Source organism: Bos mutus, chromosome 2 (genome assembly GCF_027580195.1).
Source record: "Bos mutus isolate GX-2022 chromosome 2, NWIPB_WYAK_1.1, whole genome shotgun sequence".
Lineage (NCBI taxonomy): Eukaryota > Metazoa > Chordata > Mammalia > Artiodactyla > Bovidae > Bos > Bos mutus.
The window spans coordinates 74,228,136-74,242,118 of record NC_091618.1 but is presented as its reverse complement, the minus strand read 5'-3'; the positions used below and the strand labels follow the sequence as shown (position 1 = coordinate 74,242,118).

Sequence of the window (13,983 nt, the reverse complement as noted above, 5' to 3'; positions counted from 1 at the left end):
TGCCATTTCCTTCTCCAGTGCATGAAAAGTGAAAGTGAAGTTGCTCAGTCGTGTCCAACTCTTCGCAACCCCATGGACTGCAGCCTACCAGGCTCCTCTGTCCATGGGATTTTACAGGCAAGAGTACTGGAGTGGGGTGACACTGCCTTCTCCCTTGGGGGCACAACCATACGCTAACCAAGCTATGGAAGACCCAGGCTCTCATCCCAGCTCTGGCACTTAAGGTGGCACATTTAAATTTTCTGGGCCTCTTTTTTTTTAATATCAGAGATTAAAATGTTGTTAGGATTAGTATGTTTAAAACTTAATGTGATTTTTATGTTAAAACATTTTTTTTTAATTGATAAACTGCAATCATACATAAATACAATGACACCAAGTCAGCAGATTAGACAGATGAGGGAAGAAGTTGAAAATGTGTTTAGTGTGTTTAGTCTTTTACTAACGTTACAAATATAAAGCCCAGGATAATGGAACAATAAATTAATCTAATATTTTTGGATACTTTGGATTCTAATTATCCACAGTATATTTTTTCACTTTCCCTTCCTCTAATTATAAGAAAAAATCAACAGCAGAACAGACAGACCTGTAAGAATAGAAAAAATATACATGCATATACATACTGGCAACAGTACCACTGAAGCACTTGGGGCAAGTTCCAAATCCAATAACTTCTTTTTATAATCTTCTTTGGTAAATTCCCTCCTGGGAAACATTGTTGCTAATGAAAAGTTACCGTAAGTGTTGCCAACAGTCTGTAATATAAAAATAAGTTTTAAAACCTTACAGTTGAGCCTTTTTAAACTAAGATATTACAAACTCATACACATTCAAAATGACTGATTTAAAAGTTCACTTAAATATAAAATCAAAACATTCATAAAAACTCTGTGCTTTAAAAAACAGCTGAAGGCTATCAAATACAAATAGTACTTAAGAGCTTTCATAACAAAATGACCACAAAATATCAAGAATATGTTTTCTAATAGCAAGACTAAATAAGATGAATAAAAATGAACAATTACATATCTTAACTATGACTACAGTTTGCAATTAAGAATTTCCACTGTTGTTTGTCGAACTTAGTATCTCACAAATACCCATTTAGGTTATAGGTATTTCATATTAAAAACATGAAAAAATTCTAAAATGAAAAACTAAAATTAAAAATTCTGGAACAGATCAGAATTTCCCTCGTATGGCATGAGTTTTTGCCTCTTCCTTGACTCAAAGAGTAAATGGTCCATAATCAACCCATATTACACACATAATCCAGTCCTAGGAATTTACAGTGGGCAAGCAACACAATCACCTTCACGCTGTTAAGTCACCTATACTTGTAAAATCTTTCAAAGGGAGAATGTAACTTTTGTTTTTTGTAATATTTTACTCTAGGTCATATATATACATATACACACATATATATACACACACAGACACACACACCACCACCCCCCGCACCCCCTGACTGTTCTCACTCAACATCAGGTCACTAAATTAGATCACTGTACTGAGGTGAAGTTCTAACAGGACTGATGCAATCAGAGATCTCTCTTTACTCCTGTGATTGCCTCACTTACCTGTGGCAGAAGCAAAAGACTCAGGCCAGGGCAGGCCATTTGAGGAGGCCCCAAGTGGGGCCCCAAGGCAAAAGTGGAATGAAAAAGGCTATGTGGAGTGGATCCTACTATTAAGCTTGGTGAAAACAGTTAATAAAATAAGTTTATTGTCCAGCCAAGCTCACCAGTGGAAGAAGCTTTTTAGGTATCCTTTTCCTGGGACCTATTAAGTGACATAGCCGACTAAATGCAGAAGAGATCTAGCAGAAAAGTCTGAAACCTAATTTCAATCTTGAAGTGATACATGAAATACTGGTACAAGCCTCATTTTGAATACATAATCTATCAGAATAAAAAGTAATTGGAAAGTACTCATATCTTATTTTCTAAGATGTTTATTTCACACCCATTTTGTTCAGATTTTGAACAAGGCTAAATTCTGGAAGTAAATTCCTGAGGAAGATACTTGTTGCCAAAAACAGATTGATTATTGATCTTTAGTTTGACCAATCAGCAGATGGTGGGAAGATTGCCAGTCCCACAGCATTCTAAGCAACTTGCAGAAAATTTGCAGAGAACCAAGAAAAACTGCATCTTTTATTGAGGACAGCTCCTTTAGACTTCTGGAAAATCACTTGCTTTTCATTCCTCCAGCTGAATGTACTGAGCAGTGAGAAAAGTTTCCAGAGTCTATTATACGGTGTCAGCAAATCCCTCTTTTCATAGAACAAGCAGATATGCTGTTCCCATATGGCACTCATACATGACGGAAGCTCCACAACATCCCAGAGGCATCTTGTGCCTCCCTCCTGGGGATAAGTCATGACTTACTCATACTCTTCCAATTCTGCCTGGAAATTTTTCCCTCTTACACTTAATAACCCATTCATCGACCTTCATTACAATTCATGACATAAATTTACCTGTGCAGCAAACTGTCTAGCTTCTTCTAGAGGAGCATCAGAAGGGAATTGATTTGTAAAGGAAGAACCATCTGGAAGACGGAACTGAATTCTCGCAACAGTGCTGTAAGAAAATGAAAATTAAAAGTCAGCATCTTTACCTCTACAAGTTCTCAAACTGTAAAACTAGGAGAAGATGGAAGTAAAACTGTGTAATGAAAACAGGAATTTATGGAGAGTGAGGGAGGGGAATTGGAGAAAGGTGGTCAAAAGGTACATACTTCCAGTTTAAGGCAAATAAGTACTGGGGATGTAATGTACAATAGGGTGACTCAGCTAACACTGCTGTGTGGTGTAGGGAAAGCTGCTGAGAGTAAATCCTAAGAGCTCTCACCACAAGGAAAGGCTTTTTCTTCTTTATATTGTATCTCCCTGTGGCCCTTGTACAACAGGGGTCTGAAATGCACGGGTCCGTGTGTAGGTGAAATTTTTTTCAATAAACTGCACTATCCATGGCTGATTCAATCCACAGATGCAGAACCACAGATATGGCGGGCCAACTGTAAAGTTATACGTGGATTTCTGACTAGACAAGGGTGGCGCAACCGTGGATGCAACCCCAACTCTTGCATCATTCAAGGGCCAAGTGTATATGAGAAGATGGATGTTAGCTGAACATGTTGTATCAATCACTTCAAAATATATGTAAATCAAACCATCATGCTGTATTCCTTAAACTTATTCAGTGATTATGTCAAATATTTCTCCAATTAGAAAAAAAACTTTTACAGTAAAATCTCATTATTTTTAGCAACAGTTATTTTGAAATATAATTCACATAAAATTCATCCTTTTAAAATATACAATTCAGTGGTTCTTAATATAGTCAGAGCTGTGCAACCATCATTGATTCCAGAATATCCTTATCCTTTAGAAAGAACGAAAGCCCATCAGCAGTTAGTCCCATTCCTCCTCTCCCTGCCCCTGGCATCCCACTCATCTGCTCTGTCCTTCTGGATTTGTCTGTTTCTGGCATTCCATATAATGGAATCGTAAGATGGGTGGCTTCTGGGTTTTGTCATACAGCATTTTGTTTTCAGGTTCATACATGTTGCACCATGTGAAAATACTTCATTCTTTTTTTTGGTGAATAATATTCCATTGTATGGGATATATATCCATTCTTCAGTTGACGGACATTTTAGTTATTAGCACATTTTGGCTATTATGAAGAATGCTGCTATGAATACTCACATACAGGTTTTTGTGTGCAGACTGTTTTCAACTCTCTCGGATGTATACTTAAGAGGAGAATTGCTTAGCATTTTGAGAAACTGCCAGGTTGTTTTTCCCAAAGTGGTTGTACCATTTTATAATCCCATTAGTAATGCAGGAAGCTTCCAAAATCTCCACATTCTTGCCAAGACTTGGAGATCACCTTAAATTGACGCATCCTAGAAAGTGTGGTTTTGATTTGATTTTCCTAGTGACTAATAATGTGGAGCATCTTTTCATGTGCTTATTGACTATTTGTATATCTTCCCTGGAAAAACATCTCTTTAAATCCTTTCTCCATATTCAAATTGGGTTGTTTGCTTTTTGTTGTTGACTTCAAGTCTTCTTTTTATATTCCAGTTACCAGTCCCTTATCAAATATATGGCTTAAATATATTAAGCCATATAATTAAATATTGGAGAAAATTAAATATTTTCTCCAATTCTTTTTTTTTTTTAATTGCACCACGTGGCACGTGGGATCTCAGTTCCCTGACCAGGGATCGAACCCATGACCCTCCAATGGAAGCATGGAGTTGTAACCACTGGAGCACTAGGGAAGTCCCTCCAATTGTGTGGGTTTCTTTTCCCTTTCTTGATATCTTTTGAGGCACAAACGTTTTTAATCTCGGTGAAGTCCACCTTCTCTGTTGGTTTCTTTTGTCACTTGTGCTTTTGCTGTCTAAGAGGACTGCCTAGTCCAAGATCACAAGAAGTCCTTATTTCCTGCCCCCAACAAGAGTTTATACTTTTTAACTTTCACACTTAGGTAGATGATCCATATGGTGTGTGAGATAATGGTTCAAGTTTATTATTTTACACCTGGATATCCACTTGCCCAAGAAGCATTTGTTGAAGAGACCATTCTCTCCCCCATTGAATGGTCTTGGTATCCTTTTCAAAAATCAACTGATCATAAAGATATAGGTTTATTTCTAGAGACTCAAAGTCCTCTTATAGGCATACCTCAGAGATGTTGATTCCACATCACTACAATTAAGTTATCACAATAAAGGAAGTCACATGGAATTTTTGGTTTCCCAGTGCACATAAAAGCTATACTTATACTATACTATAGTCCAATAAGTGTACAATAGCATGTGTCTAGAAAAACCATGTACATACCTTAATAAAAATACTTTATTGCACAAAATGTGATCAACTGACAACACAGGTTTGCCACACAACTTTGGATTTGTAAAAAACTGCTATAAAGCATTAGCACAACAAACCAGGTATGCCTGTACATCAATCTGTATGTCCATTCTTATGCCAACACCACGACATCTTGGTTGATGTACCTTTGTAGTTAAGATTTAAAATCAGGAAGTCTGAGAACTTTGTTCTTTTTCCAGACTGTTCTGGGTGCCTTGCATTTCCATATAAATTTTAGAATCCGATTCCCGCAAAAATTTTGGCAAAAAAAACCCAACTGGGATTTTGATAGGGACTGTGCTGAATCTGTAAATCAGCTTGGGGGTAAATTGCCACCTTAACAATATGAAGTCTTCTGATCTATGAAAACAAAGTATCTTTCCGTGTATTTAGTTAGGTCTTCTTTAACTATTTCAATTATGTTTTCTAGTTCTCAGTGTATAAATTTTACACTTCTGTTAAATATATTCTTAGGTATTTGATTTGTTTTGGAAAATAGTTCTTAAAAAGCCATTTTTCTGGGCTTCCCTGGTGGTCTAGTGGTTAAGAATCTGCCTGCCAATGCAGGAGACATTTGAGTCCTGGTCTAGGAAGCCCCCACATGCCCTGGGGCACTTAAGCCCATGTGCTACAACTACTGAAGCCTGTGCTCTGGAGCCCCTGCTCTGCCACGAGAAGCCACTGCAATGAGAAGCCTGCTCACCACAACCAAAGAGTAGCCTCTGCTCACCACAACTAGAGAAAGGCCATGTGCAGCAATTAAGATCCATCACAGCCAAAATAAACGAATCAACAAACATTGTTAGAGTAATTTTTCTGATTACAAAAGTAATGCTTGTTAATTTTCTGATATGGAAAATACAGAAAAGTACAGAGAAGAAAATAAGTATTAATAGTAATCCTACTAGCAGTATGTACTAGAAATCTGAATTTCTGTCTTTGCAACATACTTCTGTTTGAGGAACTGCCTTATCCCTCCAATATGTCACCCATTCTGGTATGATTATCAGTAATATTTCTCGTATCTCCTTCACCATAGGAGTGGGCATGTCTACTATCCCAATCAGCTAGCCCATACATGTGACAAAGTGATTGGTACTAAGATGGCCCATGTGACCCAAGCAGGGCCAATCAGAATTCTCAGTGAATGAGAATTCACTTCTTTCCTCTCTAGGATCAGAAGCTCAAGATCAAGAAGGTGCCAGGAGGCCCTAGGCTTTCCTGACAATATCTGAAGAGTTTCTCTGAGAATAAAGCTAAAACAGAAACCAGGAGACTAAAAAGAGACAGAAAAAGTCTGATGATACCCTTTAGGTTCCTGGATCTAGCGATGCCTAACCAAATCTATCACTGTAACTCCCAGGTGCAGAGCCAGGGCATTCCCTCTTTTGTTTAATCCTGTTTGACTTGATATTCTGACAACTGAAGAATTCCGTACACATGTCACTGTTGTTCAATCTCTAAGTCATGTCCGACTCTTTGCAACCCCATCGATTGCAGCACACCAGGCTTCCCTGTCCTTCACTGTTTCCCAGAGTTTGCTCAGACTCATGTCCACTGAGTTGGTGATTCCATCCAACCACTTTATATCCTCTGTGAGATCATCACTGTAACCATTTTGATGAACGTGCTTTCTGTCTTTTGAAAGAGATTTCGGCTTTCTTTAAAACATCATGTATTTAGTACTGTAAGTTTGTACATTCACATTCAATGACAAATACCATTGGCAGGTGCCAACTTATCAGTATATTCTTCTGAAACTATTTATTAAGCCACAGAATAAATCAGTTTTAAAGAGAAGCCCACAACTGCTTTTCTCCTTAGCCGCCACATACATCCATACACTTTAGCAAGAAATAAAGTACCTTCTTTCTTTTGTGGAAGTCTCTCTCTTGATTTCCATCTCTGCCTGTTTGGCCAGCAGGGCGGCAGCTTTAGCAGCTTCTACTTCCTCCTTTGTCTTTGCAAACCGAGCAGCTCTCTCCGCACGGTCCTTGAAAACAGTTGTTAGATATTAATTATCTTTCACTGCCAGAAAGATCTAGTTACACATTTCCAACATATGGAACACAGATATGCATGAATTCCTTAAGACCATACATGAACTTCATCACGCTGGATCTGGCATTTTTTAGTTTTATCAACTGTCAGGAACCACAGTTATTGTTAAACAAACAAGGACTTGATTTTGGTCACTATCTCTCAAGCCTGGAACAAGGTCAGTAGATAATATTTACTGAATGAATACATGAACAAACAATATTAAGAAAGGAGGTTTTCATATGTATTACAAACGCTTAATTCTAAAACCAACTGATGCAAAACCATCCTAAGCTTCATGTGCCTAAATCCTTTGAATGTCCTAAAAAAGAATGCTTAGCACTAGAGGAGACTGTGAGGGAGCAAATTCTTGGCTTCTTCCCTGGGAATCTTGAAAACTATCTTTGACTACTGATAAAATTCATAACATAACATGGAGAAAAATTACTTCAAAAGATTATCTCAGTTTTAATCTTAACTGTATTTTAATTAGACAATTTCTAGTAAAAGAAAACTGAGAATTAGTACTCTCTGAGTCACTAAAATCCACTATTTCTGTGTACCCTGTCTGGTAGCAAACCAAAACCACTGTGCCTGGGAAAACAATTTCACCAACGTTCTAGAGTCAAGCATTAAAAATAAACAACACTCACCAGAGCAATCTGCTGTTTTATACGCTCTCGAGCTGCCCTATCTTCTGCCTTTTCTCTGTTTCTTTCCTCTAACATTCTTTTTGTTAATTCTTCTTCTTGCTTTCTTTTATAATCCAACATTTCTTTTCCAGTTTTCCTCCTCTCAATTTCCTTCTTAATCTCTCTCTGAATTAAAGAAAAACTAAGTTTTATGAACCAGAAACAAAAATTAATAATCCTCTGTGAATACCATTTTGTACACAGGGTGTAGGCTACAGCTAAAGGAACAGAACAACTTCACAAAATGTAAGAGTCTAGTAGAATGTATTAATAGCGTGGGTCAGTGGTCAAATCCTATCAATTTATAAGTCTTTGCCAGTGGTTTTGTAAAGATTATCATGTGGTCAATGTAATTGGGAAAAAAAAAAAAAAAACCAACAGAATTACAGGTTGTCCCTCCAAGGACAACAAAGTAGTCATTTATTTGGCCTGAAGATATAACCTTCATATATTAGAACCCCAAAGAGATGATGAAGTTTAGGTGCACAGTGTAATAAAAATGAATGGTGAACTAGAATACAACACCACCAGAGGAAATATTCAGCAAAATGTCTACCCATTTCTTTTTCACAAAAAGGAACTAAAACTTTGATCTGCATCAAATCAATTTTAATTCAAGTCCCTTTATTCTCAGTGTAAAAGATTCACTGCAAAGGGAGAAAAGATGGTCTAATTTATTCCTAGCCATTTCCAAATATCACAACAAAGTGTATACTGTGACTTTACGACAGAAGACTGGTAATGCCCCTTACTGTGCTGCAACGTTGAACTACAGGACCAGGGAGTCATCCCATGTGCCAAGCTAAATAAGAAATCAAACATTCCCTCATGGAAAGCAAGAGGAAAAAATACTAGGCATATCAATTTACCTGTTCTTCCTCTTTCCTTTTCTCTTCTCTTCTTTCTTCAAGTTTTTTGGTTAGTCTGTATTTTAAAAGTTTTAAAAATACATTAAGAAAGTTTAAAAAAATGCATTAACTGAGATACATTATATTGAAATAAATTACATTTAGAAGATTTCTTTAGCTAAAAACTGGGGAAATGTGGAGGCAAACAGAAAAAGCTCCTAAAGGCTAAGCAACAAATTCTCTACCTAGCCCCTGGCCCTGAAAAAAATCCACAAGAATCAGGGGGAGCCATAAGAAGCCTCCCTCCAGCTCTAAGGGCCTTACCTCCTACATACCACTAGAGTTCCCTTTCCTCACCTGATTTATCGGATACTGTTTTTTTTTTTTTGGCTACACCATGTGGCTTTTGGGGTCTTAGTTCCCCAATGAGGGATCAAACCTGAGGCCTTGGCAGAAAAAGCACAGAGTCCAATCCAGTGGCCCACCAGAGAATCAGATATTGATTTTAAAATGTCTTAAAATATATATATATATAAATCAATGACTTAAAAATGCTTTACCTCTTACATAGAAGAGGAATATAGCACAGAATTGATAAAAGCAAAAAGCTGAAGGCTAACATTTATAAAGACCAGTAACACCAAAATTGATTTTGAACTGTGAGAAATTCATCAATTAAAAACTAATGATTCTGAAAGCAGACAGTGGTAATGGTTCCACAACCTTGTGAATATATAAAAACCCACCCAATCTGCATACATTTTGCATTTTATGGTATGTGAATTTTATCTCAGTTTTTAAAAACTAATGGCACTTTTTCTCAGAGGGGTTTGGGTTGCACAGGCACATGCATTTGTTAAAACTCAGCTGAAGAGCTCAGCCAGAAATCTAAGGGATGTTCAAAGATGATGCTTTAGAACCCCAAAGAGATGATGAGGCTTAGGTGCAGATGGTGAGAAAAATGAATGGTGCGCTAGAACGCAGCAACACCAGAGGAAAAATTCAGCAAATGTCCACAGGTTTCTTCTTCATAAAAAGGATGTCAGAAGGACTTAAGACCCAACATGAAGGGGTTCTGCTATAAATCTAGAGTATTCTGTGCACTAAAAAAAGTTACGAGAGAAATGAACTGAAACACTTTTAAGAGGGGAAAAAAAAGGACCCATGAAACATCTTACTACTAAGGGAAATTATAAACTTGAATAACCACTTTGGGAAACTGTTCAGCCAGCATCTACAACCCAGAAATTCCCACTCCTGAAAACATACCCGAAAGATACATTCACCAAGACATGTAATAAAAGAATGTTCACAGCAATCCTATTCATAACCAACTCAAACTGAAAATAATTCAAACATCCATCATCAGTAGAATAGATAAATAAATCATGGTATAATCAATACACAGTCACTACAGCTATACAGTTATGAGCAACAATTTGAAGTGCTTATATGATTTAATTATGTGATCATGGCTCAAATTTTTGAAACGTCAAGCAGCTAATAGTTACTTCCCAGTGAAAACTGTTTCATTATTAAGATCTTTTCAACATTTTACCTAATTTAAATATTAGAATTCCTTTTTAAAAGCTTTTTTAAAAATTGGGTGTATGTATCTTCTAAGAGCACTTTGAAATTTTTTTTCCAGTTAAGGAATCTCAAACAACTCTAAAACCACTCTGTCCTGACCAGGCTAACTATAAAAGTAATAATGTTCAATGAAGAAAATGGGCCAAAACAAAGAAACATCTAATTCCAGTTTCACAGATACTAGTATAAGCATTTTGTGCATGTCTTCAAATATCTTCTGGGGTTCATTATCCTATGTAACACATACACACCAGTATGTGTACATATTGTTATTTTGTAATTAAAAATGGCTTATTATATTCTACTTGCAGAACCATATAGGCAGACACTAGTAGACATCCCTTTATGTAAGAATGGAAACTATTTGGGGGAATTCTCTGGGAGTCGACTAGTTAGTACTCTTAGCTCTCACTGCCAAGGGTCTGAGTTCAATCCCTAATAGGGGAAAACTAAGATCCCACAACTCATTTGGTGTTTAAAAAAAAAAAAAAAAACAGAATGGAAACTATTAAATAACAGAAGCTCCCCTTTCCCACAGCAATTAAATAGCACTTGATCCCACCTCACAATAAAGGGCTACCTTTATTGTGTTTCTTCATATTCCCTCCAATTCTCGAAATCCTTTCCTGAGTTTTCGTTCTCACTTCACTCTAGGATCCCAAGGTGATACAAGTAAGGGTGCATGGTGAGGGATGTGGTGTTAGTAAAGTAGAGAGAAACAGAGGAGGAAGAGCCTCTGAAACTCTCGTTCCCTACTGCTCTTCTTCCAGACACACACCATTTCTCTCCACTGTGAGAGGTCTATCCTGCCGTGCACCACCAGATCCTGGCCCTGCCACACTCATAAAGAACAATCAGAATCAAGGGAGGTTTTGCTAAAATGAAGCTCATTTATACTGAACCGTCCATGAACTAACCCAAAAACTCAATGACAGCAATCATGAATCTTGGTTCCCCATAATATCTACGTCAACAAGAAAATATCAAGTCTAAGTAGTTTTTCTTAATTTCCATATAACACTAAGTGATTTTTAAGTCAAGATTTTAAAATATTCCTGCTTATCCATTCACCATTAACTCAAGTACCTTTTAAGAATCATAGTATAAGATTATGATTTGATAACTACTGTAATATTAGAAAGTACTAAACTAGAAGCCACAAAAAGTCAGAAATTTGATTATCAGACTAACAGCACGTGATACTTAATAGACAGCCACATATGCAGAACCCAGACTCAGTGCATAGTCATAAAATTGGCTGCCCATCTGGAACTTATCCTGTGACACAGAGAGATAAAAGCAGAAGTGACAGATGGAAACACATATACCAAAATACTAGTGAAAGAGGGACTGTTAAAATTATCAGACCTAAAGCTGACCAATGACTTCAGAGATATACACAAGTTCTTACTTCTAGAATATATTTTCTATGGATACAAATAAGCTGGTCAAGAAGTAAAAAATTTCAACCTAGAATTTTAAAATTTTTTGTAATTTTAGCCTAAATTCAAATTAATGAAGTAACCCAAATTCTAATTAATGAAGTAACTGAAAACCACCGTCTATTAATAACAAAACACTGTGTCTAAAAATAAAAGCAAACCTTTCCACTCTGACGGTGAGGTCTTCAGTAGGTCTCTGATTTGAACATCCACTAGGCTCTTGAGACACAGTGGTCTGGCCTGAACTTTCTCCTCCTTAAATAATAAAAGAAAAAAAAAAAGAAGAATGCCAATTTTTAAAAAGACATATATCTTTTGGGTTACAACATCTGTTAACAATCTTGTTTCTTAAACATATTTTCCCTAGGGATGGAGTAGGTGATAAGAAATAAACTATTACTAACTCTGCAAGTTTGAACCTGGAATAACAGTATATAAGTAGGAAATAAGGCAGTTACTCAGCTGAAAGCCACCAAAATAAAACACGCAGAAATATTAATCTGGCAGGAGGGAATATAACAAAAGCAGAATAGCATGCCCTAGCCAGGGGCAGGTTCTGCTCGAAAGCAGCAGGGTCCAGTATCTTTGGTATCCATTAGGGCAGCCACTAGTCAGTCACGTGTGGCTACTGAGCACTTGTAATAAACTAGTGCAGGTCAGAGACTTTTTCAACTGTATTTAATTTTAATTAAAAATGCTACATGTGGCTGTGGTTATGGTATTGAAGAGTTCTAGGGAATTTCCTGGTGATTCAGTGATTAGGACTCTGCAGTCCCACTGGAGGGGGAACAGGTTAGATTCCTGGTCCCACAAGCCTCACGGCAAAAAAAAAAAAAGGGGGGGGGGCCGCGAAGCTCTAGAGGCCAAGTATGATACTGGGTATTACTAACGTTATGATGACCCATGGGATCTGCTTCTTCAGACCACAATGATTCCTAGAGAAGCTTTTCATACCGAATATTTCATACACTAATATTCTTTTAAGGATTTCTTGAAGGACAGAATTTTGTCCTGGTCTGCAGTAGAGGATAGCTATGGTCTGGTACTCCCTTTCAAAACCTCTGCTATTTCCTTCCTTACCACTCACTATCAACTTCATTATTCCTTATATGTTTGATCTTTGAAACAGTATGGACTGCAGAGCAACAAAGTCTGGGTTAAACCTTGTTCTGTCACTTGAGTAAGTTATTCAATCTCACTACCTTACCTATAAAAAACTGCATAGACTTGTTAGGAGAAATACGTGCTACAGAAGCACAAGACTGAAAGTTGTACTAGGACTGGCACTAAGTGATTCAGTTATTACAGCAGTAATAGAAATATTAGAATTACTAAATAGAATCAATGGTATGTATGCATGTACTCCTACCCTGACATTCAGTGCATCACCTACATAACTTGAAATCAGCCACAGAAGGATTATTTACACTTCGGAAATTAGTAAACACTACAAATGAGGGCTTTTCTCCCTCGCTACAAAAAACTTTTGTTAAATATCTACTAGCATATCATGAATGCAACCCTTGAGTAAGAAATGGTAATCTCTAGCAGCCAGTGTGTGTTCTATAGGAAATTAATGTTTTCTTTAGTAAGTAAAATGAATGTCAAGGTCATTAGATGTTAGCAAAAAATATTTAAGAAAACTTCTGAAAATAACCTGTGAACAAGCTGAAAAAAAGTGTTGTGTATAACAATTAGTGAGGTGGATCTATGACTCATAAACAAAGAAAAATGGATGGCAATCAGCTAAAACAATTGATAAAAATCCAAACACAGTAAAATTACTAGAGGAAGTTCTGTCTTTAGGTTTAAAGACAACTGGATTATCATGCATAACTTATCTCCTGATAAAAATGCACAGCAACACCCATAAAGTAGTCGTGACAAAAAAGAATAAACCTGACTTCAACAACTAAAACCAGCCTGTAGTATTACTTCCAATTTAGAGGAATTTTTACAAATTATCATAGGGATGTACCAAATCCAGACTGTGGGAAACTATAGAAAAAAACCACTGATGACAGTGGGAATCTATGAAAATCACTGACTAATAATGATATATTGGACTCCAACTCAAAGCTGGAAAATTTAGTGTAAATATAAATATTGCCTAATTAATGATAAAAAAGAATCAATGTTAAACTTTCCAGGATTCATAAGAGATAATCACATTCTATTTACATTTTCTAAAATGCTTTTTAAGATATTTTTTTTTTGTGACGCTGCTCAGCTTATGGGATTTCAGTTCCCTGGGCCCTTGGCAGTGAGAACATGGGAGAGGTCCTAATCACTGGACCTTCAGGGAAGTCCCAATATCAACATTTTTAAAGATGAAATGATATAATGCCTAAGTGTATCCTAATAATAAGTGGCAAGGAGATACGGAAAGGAAGCACAGATGAAACAATATTGGCCATGAGTTAAAAACAGATGGAAGATAGGCAATGGGTTCATGAGATTTCTTATACTATCTTCTC

General features: G+C 36.7%; 1 protein-coding gene across 2 annotated transcripts in view; it reads right to left on the bottom strand.

The window, feature by feature from the left end:
* The window catches only part of UBXN4 (UBX domain protein 4), a 31,500-nt gene that overhangs the window by 5,342 nt on the left and 12,175 nt on the right, over positions 1-13,983 (bottom strand). For both annotated transcript variants that reach the window (XM_005899491.3, XM_070389793.1), the window contains exons 6-11: positions 11,668-11,761; positions 8,496-8,550; positions 7,588-7,752; positions 6,760-6,887; positions 2,486-2,588; positions 627-758 (exon numbers count right to left, since the gene is read on the bottom strand). In XM_005899491.3, coding sequence (XP_005899553.1) covers positions 627-758; positions 2,486-2,588; positions 6,760-6,887; positions 7,588-7,752; positions 8,496-8,550; positions 11,668-11,761 — 677 coding nt within the window. The remainder of the gene's footprint in view (positions 1-626; positions 759-2,485; positions 2,589-6,759; positions 6,888-7,587; positions 7,753-8,495; positions 8,551-11,667; positions 11,762-13,983) is intronic.